The sequence below is a fragment of the Oncorhynchus gorbuscha genome, linkage group LG05, assembly GCF_021184085.1.
Source record: "Oncorhynchus gorbuscha isolate QuinsamMale2020 ecotype Even-year linkage group LG05, OgorEven_v1.0, whole genome shotgun sequence".
NCBI lineage: Eukaryota > Metazoa > Chordata > Actinopteri > Salmoniformes > Salmonidae > Oncorhynchus > Oncorhynchus gorbuscha.
This window is the reverse complement of record NC_060177.1, coordinates 63,118,265-63,130,782: the sequence shown is the minus strand read 5'-3', so window position 1 is coordinate 63,130,782 and position 12,518 is coordinate 63,118,265. Positions and strand designations below refer to the sequence as shown.

General features: G+C 41.0%; 1 protein-coding gene across 2 annotated transcripts in view; it reads left to right on the top strand.

Moving 5' to 3' along the window:
* Nucleotides 1-1,387: 1,387 nt before the first annotated feature.
* The window catches only part of LOC124036271 (dedicator of cytokinesis protein 5-like), a 34,932-nt gene continuing 23,801 nt past the window's right edge, over nucleotides 1,388-12,518 (top strand). For both annotated transcript variants that reach the window (XM_046350609.1, XM_046350607.1), the window contains exon 1: nucleotides 1,388-1,544. In XM_046350609.1, coding sequence (XP_046206565.1) covers nucleotides 1,502-1,544 — 43 coding nt within the window. In that variant the 5' untranslated portion in view covers nucleotides 1,388-1,501. The remainder of the gene's footprint in view (nucleotides 1,545-12,518) is intronic.

Below are 12,518 nucleotides of genomic sequence, written 5' to 3'. Positions count from 1 at the left end.
GTTGTGCAGTGCTATCAGCAACACATTATGTGAAGACAAAAGGCTAAGTAGAATAACAGGCCGGATCCACTACACAGCTGCATCGGTGAGGAGGGGGAGGGAGGGTGGGGCCCATTGTCTTATGGGGAGGCTGGGGCCCATTCATAAATAAAATATCACAATCAATGCACGTATTGATGCAAACTTACACAGATAAATGCATGAATGGTAACCTTAGACAGACTCATCCTCTAAAATACAAACACTGTGTGCACCTGCTGATGATCAAGTAGGCTACTGCAATCATTTTTCTCATGTTATTTAAAACACACACACACATCCTCTGACAGTGTTCACTGAGGCCTACATCGTTAACAACAGGTCGATTCCTTACATTCCTGACCTTGAGGACACAAAGCAGTCAATGGTTGAATCACTTAAAATCAAAAAAGTTAAAATCATTTGAATCAAATAACATATGGTAACGTTAGGCCTATTGTAAAATTGTTTTTAAAAAAGTCACCAGAATATGCTCTATATCAGGGAGGAAGGTAGTCTAGGGTTTAAGAGTGTTGGGCCAGTAACCGAAAGGTTGCTGTTTTGAATCCCCAAGCCAACTGGGTTAAAACGCTGTCAATGTGCCCTTGAGCAATGCACTGAACCCTAAACTGTTCCTGTAAGTCACTCGGGATAAGAGTGTCTGCCGGATGATTTTTGTTTGAGCGGACTGGAACATAATTATAATATTTTTTTACACTGCAAATTGACCACAACTAAGCCCAAAAATAGATTGAATTTGAAAATAACAATAATTTCATACCTTGATTACATTGAGACATGATCACATATTATTTTTATTTGTGGGAATACTAGGGAAAAGACTTCCTAAACTAAACACATTTTTAACAGATGTCCTGGTGATTTAAAAAATAATAATAATAACAACATCCCCAAAATTCATTGCAGTCCAGTTTTGGCCCATAGGCCGCCTCTGGCTGACCTATATTATAGTACACTCATTGTCTGCATGGGTCTATACATGATACCTCTGCATTGTAACAGACCATTGCTCTCTCATGTCAGTCTAACTTTATCTCGTGACGAAAATGTTGCTCCGACAACGAAAAATGTTTTATACTTACTTCTGATTGTGGCTATCATACCTTATCTCAGTAATGTGCCCAGTTTTATTTTGCACAATGGACTCTCATGGTGAAAGGTATGGTGTCCTAATGTACACTATACACGGTGTAGTGTAAGTGAGTTTCTCTAATCACTTATTTGAAGTTTGGTTCTATTGTTACATTGTCGTTATGTTACATTTGCCACATTTGTTCAATTGACTGATCTTTAGCCTACGCAACGAGGCGCGGCAACGCTTGCTGCTGGGTTCAATTGCATAGCCCTAGTTTTCTCCCCTCCCCCCTTTGAAGTCATGATGGCGAAACTGTAGTGTTCAGGACGAGAAGTGTCCCACCCGCACAGCAGTTCATCTATTTATTTATTTATCATTTTTACCGCAATGACCCGCTGGATTCCAACTAAAAAAGAGAAATATGGCGTTGGTAAGTTAGACAACTATGTCGTCTTGTTTACAATTGGGTTGTAATTCACACAGCAGTCTATTTACTAGTTGGCCAAGGCAATTAAACTTGGAAGTTATGTAGCTAGGAATCTTTAGGAAAAGGCGAAGTTAAGCTACTTTGACTGTCACACATGTAGTTTAGGAATCCCTGAAAGGGAATGTTGATTCGATGTGAATACGTTTGGTCAGGGTGTGCTCTCTACGTCCATACAGTAACAATCCGTAAATCGAGTGGTTTGATTCGAAAATGAGCCTTGCTTACACGTCGTGCTGAAACTTTATTGGTGTCCATATACTGAAGCATACATGTAAGCCTATAGTTGGAAATGTGTAAGACATTGTGATTTTAGCCTATCATATATCATGAAAACAACCTAGGCGCATAGCCCACATGAGTCACTTTAGTTTAGGCATGCTGTGTGGAACGTTATGTGAATACACGCCCTCAAGGTAAATCAAAACTAATGGGGAACCATTTCAGAGAGTATGATGACGTCAGTAGGCCTATAATATCGCAATTGGGTACCTGTTGTTTTTGTATTTAACCAGTAAAAGTCCATTCGGATGGTTTCTTTTGCAAGCGAGACCAGGGCTGCGTTTCAGTACGTTTTTACTTTCTGGATCGTTCAATTGAACATAGACGGTGCTGTAATGTACGACCAGTTGGAAAACGAGGAGGGGTTGGTTGGGGAACGGTATCAGCATGGCCACTGCCCTTTAAAAACGTCACTCATTGTTTCAAGCCACACCCACCCACACGTACCTCAAAAAAAGTCTGTGTTCACGAACGTACAAGAAAGTTTTGTGGAAATGAAGGCAGCAGCAATCAAATCAAATTGTATTGATCGCATACACATATTTATCAGATGTTATTGCGGATGTAGCGAATTGCTTGTGTTCCTAGCTCCAATAGTGCAGTAATATCTAACAATACACATATCAAAAAGTAAAATCATGGAATTAAGAAATATATAAATCAAATCAAATGTTATTGTCACATACACATGGTTGGCAGATGTTAATGCGAGTGTAGCGAAATGCTTGTGCTTCTAGTTCTGACAATGCAGTAATAACCAACAAGTAATCTAACTAACAATTCCAAAACTACTGTCTTATACACAGTGTAAGGGGATAAAGAATATGTACATAAGGATATATATGTATGAGTGATGGTACAGAGCAGCATAGGCAAGATACAGTAGATGGTATCGAGTACAGTATATACATATGAGATGAGTATGTAAACAAAGTGGCATAGTTAAAGTGGCTAGTGATACATGTATTACATAAGGATGCAGTCGATGATATAGAGTACAGTATATACGTATGCATATGAGATAAATAATGTAGGGTAAGTAACATTATATAAGGTAGCATTGTTTAAAGTGGCTAGTGATATATTTACATCATTTCCCATCAATTCCCATTATTAAAGTGGCTGGAGTTGAGTCAGTGTGTTGGCAGCAGCCACTCAATGTTAGTCTGATGGCCTTGAGATAGAAGTTGTTTTTCAGTCTCTCGGTCCCAGCTTTGATGCACCTGTACTGACCTCGCCTTCTGGATGATAGCGGGGTGAACAGGCAGTGGCTCGGGTGGTTGCTGTCCTTGATGATCTTTATGGCCTTCCTGTAACATCGGGTGGTGTAGATGTCCTGGAGGGCAGGTAGTTTGCCCCTGGTGATGCATTGTGCAGACCTCACTACCCTCTGGAGAGCCTTACGGTTGAGGGCGGAGCAGTTGCCGTACCAGGCGGTGATACAGCCCGCCAGGATGCTCCCCGGATGCTCTCGATTGTGCATCTGTAGAAGTTTGGGAGTGCTTTTGGTGACAAGCCGAATTTCTTCAGCCTCCTGAGGTTGAAGAGGCGCTTCTGCGCCTTCTTCACGATACTGTATGTGTATGTAGACCAATTCAGTTTGTCTGTGATGTGTCTGCTGAGGAACTTAAAACCTGCTACCCTCTCCACTACTGTTCCATTGATGTGGATAGGGGGGTGTTCCCTCTGCTGTTTCCTGAAGTCCACAATCATCTCATTAGTTTTGTTGACGTTGAGTGTGAGGTTATTTTCCTGACACCACACTCCGAGGGCCCTCACCTCCTCCCTGTAGGCCGTCTCATCGTTGTTGGTAATCAAGCCTACCACTGTTGTGTCGTCCGCAAACTTGATGATTGAGTTGGAGGCGTGCGTGGCCACGCAGTCGTGGGTGAACAGGGAGTACAGGAGAGGACCCAGGACGCACCCTTGTGGGGCCCCAGTGTTGAGGATCAGCGGGGAGGACATATTAGGATGTGCAATGTCGGAGTGGCATTGACTAAAATACAGTAGAATAGAATACAGTATACACATATGAAATGAGTAAAGCATTATGTAAACATTATTATGTCAATGTATACAGGGCAGCAGCCTCTCAGGTGCAGGGTTGAGTAACCGGGTGGTAGCCGGCTAGTGATGGCTATTTATTAGTCTGATGGCCTTGAGATAGAAGCTGCTTTTCAGTCTCTCGGTCCCAGATTTAATGCACCTGTACTGACCTCGCCTTCCGGATGATAAAGGGGTGAACAGGCTGTGGCTCGGGTGGTTGTCCTTGATTTTCTTTTGTGGCTTTTGGCCTTCCTGTGACATCGGGGGCTGTAGGTGTCCTGGAGGGCAGGCAGTGTGCCCCCGGTGATGTGTTGTGCAGACCGAAGCACCCTCTGGAGAGTCCTGCGGTTGCTGGCGGTGCCGTTGCCTTACCAGGATGCTCTCAATTATACATCTGTAAAAGTTTGTGAGGGTCTTAGGGGCCAAGCCACATTTCTTCAGCCTCCTGCGGTTGAAGAGGCGCTATTGCGCCTTCTTCACCACACTGTCTGTGTGGACCATTTCAGTTTGTCTGTGATGTGTACGCTGAGGAACTTGACGCTTTCCACTTTCTCCACTGCTGTCCCATCGATGTGGATAGGGGCGTGCTCACTCTGCTTTTTGCTGAAGTCCACGATCAGCTCCTTCGTTTTGTTGACGTTGAGGGAGAGGTTATTTTCCTGGCACGCAAGGGCCCTCACCTTCTCCCTGTAGGCTGTCTCGTCATTGTTGGTAATCAGGTCTACTATGGTTGTGTCGTCTGCAAACTTGATGATTGAGTGTGGCCACACAGTCATGGGTGAACAGGGAGTACAGGAGGGGTCTGAGTACCCACCCTTAAGGGGCCCCTGTGTTGAGGATCAGTGAAGTGGAGGTGTTGTGTCCTACCTTCACCACCTGGGGGCAGCCCATCAGGAAGTCCAGGACCCAGTTGCACAGGGTGGGGTTTAGACACAGGGCTCGAGCTTAATGATGAGCTTGGAGGGTACTATGGTGTTGAAGACTGAGCTATAGTCAATGAACAGCATTCTTACATAGGTATTCCTCTTGTCCAGGTGGGATAAGGCAGTGTGCAGTGCAATGGCGATTGCATTGTCTGTGGATCTATTGGGGCAGTAAACAAGTTGAAGTGGGTCTAGGGTGTCAGGTAAAGTAGAGGTGATATGATCCTTAACTAGCCTCAAAGCACTTCACAGAAGTGAGTGCTACGGCGTAATAGTCATTTAGCTCAGTTACCTTAGTTTTCTTGGGTACAGGAACAATGGTGGCTCTCTTGAAGCATGTGGGGACAGTAGACTGGGATAGGGAGAGATTGAATATGTCTGTAAACACTCCAGCCAGCTGGTCTGCACGTGCTCTGAGGAAGCAGCTAGGGACGCCATCTGGGCCGGCAGCCTTGCGAGGGTTAACACGTTTAAATGTCTTACTCACGTCGGCCACGGAGAAGGAGAACCCACAGTCCTTGGGAGCGGGCCGCATCGATGGCACTGCGTTATCCTCAAGCGGGCAAAGAAAGTGTTTAGTTTGTCTGGGAGCAAGACGTTGGTGTCAGCGATGTGGCTGGTTTTCCCTTTGTAATCTGTGATTATCTGTAGACCCTCTCACATACATCTTGTGTCTGAGCTGTTGAATTGCAACTCCACTTTGTCTCTGTACTGACGGTTTGCCTGTTTGATTGCCTTACAGAGGGAATAACTACACTGTTTGTATTCAACCATATTCCCAATCACCTTGCCATGGTTAAATGGTTTTCAGTTTAGCGTGAATGCTGCCTTCTATCCGCGGTTTCTGGTTTGGATAGGTTTTAATAGTCACGGTGGGAACAATATCCATCAATACACTTCCTGGTGAACTCAGTCACCGTGTCTGTGTATACATCAATGTTATTATCCGAGGCTACCCCAGTTCGTGTGATCGAAACAATCTTGAAGCATGAATTCCGATTGGTCAGACCAGCGTTGAATAGACCTTAGCACAGGTACTACCTGTTTGAGTTTCTGAAGTCCACTCCGAATACCTCTTCTCCGCCAGTGGCATCTTGGAGCAGCCTCTGGGATAAGTTAAATTGCCCTAGGGGGTGAGAACAAAATATCAAATTTGGGAAAGTCATATTCCTGGTCATTGTGCTGGTGAGTTAACGCTGCTCCGATATCCGAAAGTTATTTTGGCTGTATGTAATAACACACAAAACGTTCTGGGCTAATAGTGTAAGAAATAACACACACAAAAAACAAAATACTGCAAAGTTGCATAGGAGCTAGAAGCAAAGCTGCCATGTCTGTCGGCGCCATCTTTCAATCAACATTACACAATTTAAAAATGATATAATACAATCACAACAGCAACAACTCGATCCAACCTACAGGAAATATTAACACTCATCCTGAACAGAGTCTTGCACCATTGTTTTAAACACATTGAGGCTATGTTATTTGGTTGATATCACTGTATCAAGCAATAACACCATTCATAGATAAAAAAATTAAAAAAGTTACGTGGAAATTAATCACAATTTCATGTGGTTGTTTTTCCTTCATTGTTTACAAAACATTGAGATGTGTAAATATAATAGGCCTACAGATTTCTGAATTTAACAGGACAGAAAATAACCACAATCTCATAGAATGATTTAGGTCTCATGTACAGAATGTTAATTTTGTTCTGACACTAATTTGGGTTTCAACTTTGTTTGAACATGGATATTGGCATCATTCTAAAAAATAACAATATTCTAGTAAGGAATGCCCTTGACTTAGCTTGCCAACCCCCAAAGTAGATAGCATACCTCTGTGGAATGTTGTGTTCAAGTTCTTGTTCATCTTTTGCTATGTTTGGTAAAGACCACAGACATGTCATTGTCAAAGGGGGACTGAAGTCATACTTTGTATTGTTGCTGTTCCACTACATTTCCCCCCCATTTTGAATATGACAGATGACTCCATGCAACTGTGTATTGGTTTGCTCTTATTCGGGTAGATACCATTTGAAACAGACACTACCTTTTAGTTATGTTTGTGTAATGCTGATACAATCAGAACATCCATGAAGCTTGTTGTGTGTCAATTGCTGCTAAACCCTAGTAATATTTGAAAATAAGACATACCCCTCACTTATGGACTAGCCTAATGTCTGTGATACAATGTATTTCAAATGTAGTCGACCAATGTGTAATCGTCAAGATGTCCGTGATAATGTAGAGGATGTCATTGCTATAAAATGAAAAGATTGACAATTTATTGATATAAATGCACTATCATCACTCATCAGAGCACACATGAATTTCATACAAACAAAGAGGTATAATGGGTTTGCACTCAAAAAGATGTTACATAAATCTTACGTTATTATTCAATGTTTTAAATTATTTTCACTGCATCAGGGATAGTGTACACAGACGTTTTGGCTTTCCAGCCTTATTCAGTGTGTCGGTACAATAAAAAAATGTCTAAAGAGCATTTGTAAAGAACAGCAGATGGGCAGCAGTGCTTCTAATCAGGGTTGTCACTCATCTACCAATCAGGGATGTGGCATTTCTGGTCTACCTGTATATAAATTAGTCACAAAGAAATACAGAATTATAGGGTACGGGAGGGTGCACGAAGGGCAACTCACAAATCAATCGCCCCCAGGTTTCCACTCACCAAAATACATTATATCAATTAATGAGATAGTCCACCACAAAGGACATCAGGCAAAGTCGTTCATAAATATGTGGGGCCAACTCATAAACAATACTTAAAATCTGATATGGACAGTGTTCTTCTATAACAGTCTGAATGTGGCTTCTAATTCTTTGTTTAAACCGTGTGGGAAAATATATTTTAATTTATATATCCACATGGCTTCTCTTTTAGGGTAATTTGTTGTCATAGTCACCTCTTCTACGTGGTGGATGAACTTTTTAGATCCCGTAGAAACTCAATTCTTTAATGGAATGATTTTGCTCCATGAAGTGTCTTGCAACTGGCGAGTTGATATCTTGACGTCTAATAGTGGATTTATGTTCTCCAAGATGTACTTTCAAGGTGCAGGATGTTTTTCCAATATAAATCTTATTACAAGAACACTGTAACATATAAATAACTCATTTTAGTAGTGCAAGTTCTACATGATTTTATCTCAAGTCTGAGGGCATGCTAAATGAGAACATTTCCTTATGGTGCTACAAGAGGTACAAGCTCTGCAGGGGAAACATCCTTTTATGAAGGCCTCTTTTCTCTCTCTGACCACATCTGATCAAACCAATATGTTTGATAGATGTCTTGATCGTTTATAAATTAATAAAGGTGGGTTCCGGAAGGCAGAATTTAAATATGAGTCTGATAATATGTGCCAGTGTTTCTTGACAATAGACTTGATGCCATTATGGCTATCATTGAAAGTAAGTATATAGTTTACAGAAAACAGTTTATTCTGTTTTTTGTTGGAATTTGTTAAGTAACTGGCTTCTGTTCAAGCTTTTAACTTGTTTTTTTTAGCTTAATCAAGCCAGGTATCGGGATAACCTCTCAAACGAAAATACTCAAGGAGAGAATTTGATTGTCTATCATATTCTTCCTCTGTCACAAATGCGACTCAGTCTATGACGTTGGCTTACTGGTAAACCTATTTTTAGGTGAAGAGGGTGATAACTATCAGCTGTCAATATAATATTTTTATCTGTAGGTTTTCTGTGAACTGTAGTACTTAGAGATTGTTCCTTTAACAAGTACATCTAAGAAATGTATAGAGTTAATGTTATTTTCCATAATGAAGGAAATTGATTATACTCTAGAGTGATTGTAGTTAAGATATTCATTTAATTTTGGAACCTGTCCAGATCATAAGGCAATTGTCTATATAGAGGATCCAATATTTAACATGATCTTTAAGGATTATTTACATAAATAAAATGCCATTTGAATTTCCTGACATGCATTTCAATCTGATTTGGTCAGATTACAGAGAGCCGGTAGGATTTTGACGTGTGTGTGTGTGTGTGTGTGTGTGTGTGTGTGTGTGTGTGTGTGTGTGTGTGTGTGTGTGTGTGTGTGTGTGTGTGTGTGTGTGTGTGTGTGTGTGTGTGTGTGTGTGTGTGTGTGTGTAACCTCAGCCAGGGATGTCACAGGTTGAGATGCAAAACAGTGTGAAGGAGCTGCACTGGTGAGCAGTGCTGAGGCACAGACAGTAGCGCTTAGCGGTAACAGTAGTGCTGCATCACAACATGCTTGGCGTGATTTTTAACCACGGGCAGATCTCTGCTGTTGCCAGGCATTTCTCTGGACACAGTCAGAACGATGTCAAGTTGGTGTCACTCTGCATGACCAGAGGGAGATGTCATTTCTTTGGTATTTTTTCTTTGCTATTGTTTCTGAGTTGGCAGAGGGAGTTTTAAAGTGGAACTGACAGCATTTTAGCAACATGAAATGTTATTCAAGTCTGTTTATATACACCCCCAGGAAGAATGACACTTTTAAAAACATTTTCTGACAAGCGAGCACTTAGATATGGTAATTTTCACTTTTTCATAAATTCTTAGAACGTCTGGGAATTACGTATACTAAAGCATTTGTGAAAATTCTATAGAGGGAAAGCTAAATAAAACCGAAAAAAGCCCATCTGTCTCATTCAGGACCGGAGTCTACTCAGACCCGTGCACCATAGCCAACCAGAGCTACAGTAGGCCTTTATGCAAACAAGCCATTTACCACACAGACCTGCCATCATTCACTTTGAACTGGACTGTGTGCTTACAGGCAGTTACAACAGCACGAATTTAGATCATTAGAACACATTCCCAAAAGCTACAACATACACCTGGATGGATTTCTGCAAATATGTCAATACCACGGAAGTCCTCTTACTTTTGGGACCACTACAGTCCTATTTATCAAACAGCCATAAAAATAAAAAAATAAACTGCTAACTGGCTGTAGTTGGCTAGCTACTTCCAGACACAAGACTATTTTACTCGCCCTAGCAGAGCTGGTTAGGCAGTGTACATGTTATCTAGAGCGATCGTGACTAACTATTACTCTTTTTTGCCTACATTTACTGACACCGGTCATATTCAGCAAGTGTTGTGCGTTCGTAAATTCATCAGTTATTCCAGTTATTCTACGCTCTGGCACACTGATGAGAGTGCTCTGAAATCAGAATAGATAGTCAGTGAATTTACGTACGCAGAGAGATGCTAGCTGGATACGTCTTTCAAGTTTTGCTAGCTAACCAAATGACACCTGCATCTCTAGCTGTGTATAGTCACCGAAAAACGAGGTGATAAACTTAGTCACTCACCCACTCCTCCTAGCAGTTGGCTCGCTAACGTAAGGCTCCGTGTTTTTAGCTTGCTACATAAATAGATACGCTAGCCTATTAGCCACGTTATGACTGACTTGTGATCATTTCTCTTGTTAGTTTGATTCTATTGACATTCACAGGTTTAGTTACATTCGTCCGTTTTTGTCCAAAATATTGAGTCATTGAAACTGAATCAGTGCATAGGGAATGGAGGCAGCAGACAATGTACCCGGCCAGCTCTGACTTACAACCAGATGGCAATATTTTTTGGGACTACCAAGAAATGCAGTTCAATGCATTATTAATATAATTCACCACTACATCAATCCGTTCTACCAACATTGCCTTAGTGTACATGGAATGTTGAGTCAAATAGAACCCGTTTTTAAAACCTCTTATAAAGTTGGTTTTGTAGCATTTTACTGATATTATGATTGTCTGTTTGTTATCTACAAAGTAGTTAAAACGCTGTCAGTTCCACTTGAACTACGAACAAGGAAATGTTTTGATGAGGTTTGATGCTATGCTGAATTATATTATTTACATCCTCAATAGGCCTTAATGGCACCACTCTCTGCTACAACATGACTAAGGCCTATCCGATCTAATATGTATTGGCCTGTGTAATGGTGATGAGCGATCTCAAATAATCTCAAAGCTCAATGTTGACAAAAGCTCAATGTTGACAAAGCCATACACAGCCAGGTGGATGTTTTTTCTTGTCTTGTTGATGATCTAGTCTGGATCCTTATTGTTAGTTGATATTAGGTTAGTTGTACCACTGCATTATCACTGTACAACTGCACTGTGAAAAAAAGCGGTATTTGTACAAGGTCTTTCAAAAGATCATAGAAGATAAAGATCATCATAGTGGATATATAACTGTTCCAGATCTACATATTACATTAGTTCTCAAAGAACAAAGAGCAGTCTATATTCTATCTTAATCTATGCTGTCTCTGACATTGCTCATCCAAATATTTTATACAATCTTAATTCCTCTACTTTAGATTTTTGTGTATTGTTGTGCAATTGTTAGATATTACTTGTTAGATATTACTGCACTGTTGGAGCTAGAAACACAAGCATTTTGCTACACTAGCAATAACATCTGCTAAACACATGTATGTGACCAATACAATTTGATTTGATTTGAAGGGGAAATGCAAACAATTAAATGGGAAGGATACTTATGGGAAGGGAAGGATGCTTAAGGAAAGAAAAGGATACTGATGTTCAGTTGTGAGGTATTCAGAGGTGTGATGAGCTGAGCCAGTTGAAGCGTGCAGTGAGATCTAGCCTCCGGCAACAAGGATTATCACCATGCAAGTCAGGACAGAACTCCTCACATTGTTCCTGTTATAGAGGGTAGATAATGCAGAGTACTAGGCTTTGAAAGTGTGTCTGCAAGTCATGACAAGGAAGTGTGTGTGCTCGGAGAGAGAGTCAGCAGGAGAGCAAGAGAGCATACTGTGCTTTGTGATTTGTGATTTGTCTCCCACTCGTGTCCTTCGGAAAAGAGGAGGAAGAGGGAACCGTCTCCAGGAAGACACTTAAGTTAACAAACTGAGGAGAATAGAGGGCAGGGCACTCTGCTGACCCAGTTGGCTGCAATATGCCCTGTATAAAGTGACCTTTAACCGTCAGTCTCCTTTGTGATTTAGAAATAAATAATAAATGATGTTAAGCCCCTCCTCTCACGCCACCTCCCTCAGTGTGGATGTTGTAATAAACCTGCAGGGGAAAAATTCCACTTACTACACCCAACACACAGCCTCAAGGAATGAAAAAGAACAGGAATAATGTTAATCATCTCTTTATTTAAAACGTGAGTTCAGGTTGAGTCCTAAAATCCTAATCATGAATACATGCACATACTGTACACTACCAGTCAAAAGGTTTTGAACACCGACTCATTCAAGGTTTTTTCTTTATTCTTACTACTTTCTACATTGTAGATTAATAGTGAAGACATCAACACTATTAAATAATACATATGGAATCATGTAGAAACCAGAAAAGTGTTAGACAAATCAAAATATATTTTATATTTGAGATTCTTCAAAGTAGCCACCCTTTGCCTTGATGGCAGCTTTGCATACTCTTGACATTCTCTCAACCATCTTCATGGGGTAGTCACCTGGAATGCATTTCAATTAACAGGTGTGCCTTCTTAAAAGTACATTTGTGGAATTTCTTTCCTTCTTAATGTGTTTGAGCCAATCAGTTGTGTTGTGACAAGGTGGTGGCGGATACAGAATATAGCCCTATATGGTAAAATACTGTATTATGGCGAGAACAGCTCAAATAAGCAAAGATAAACGACAGTCCATC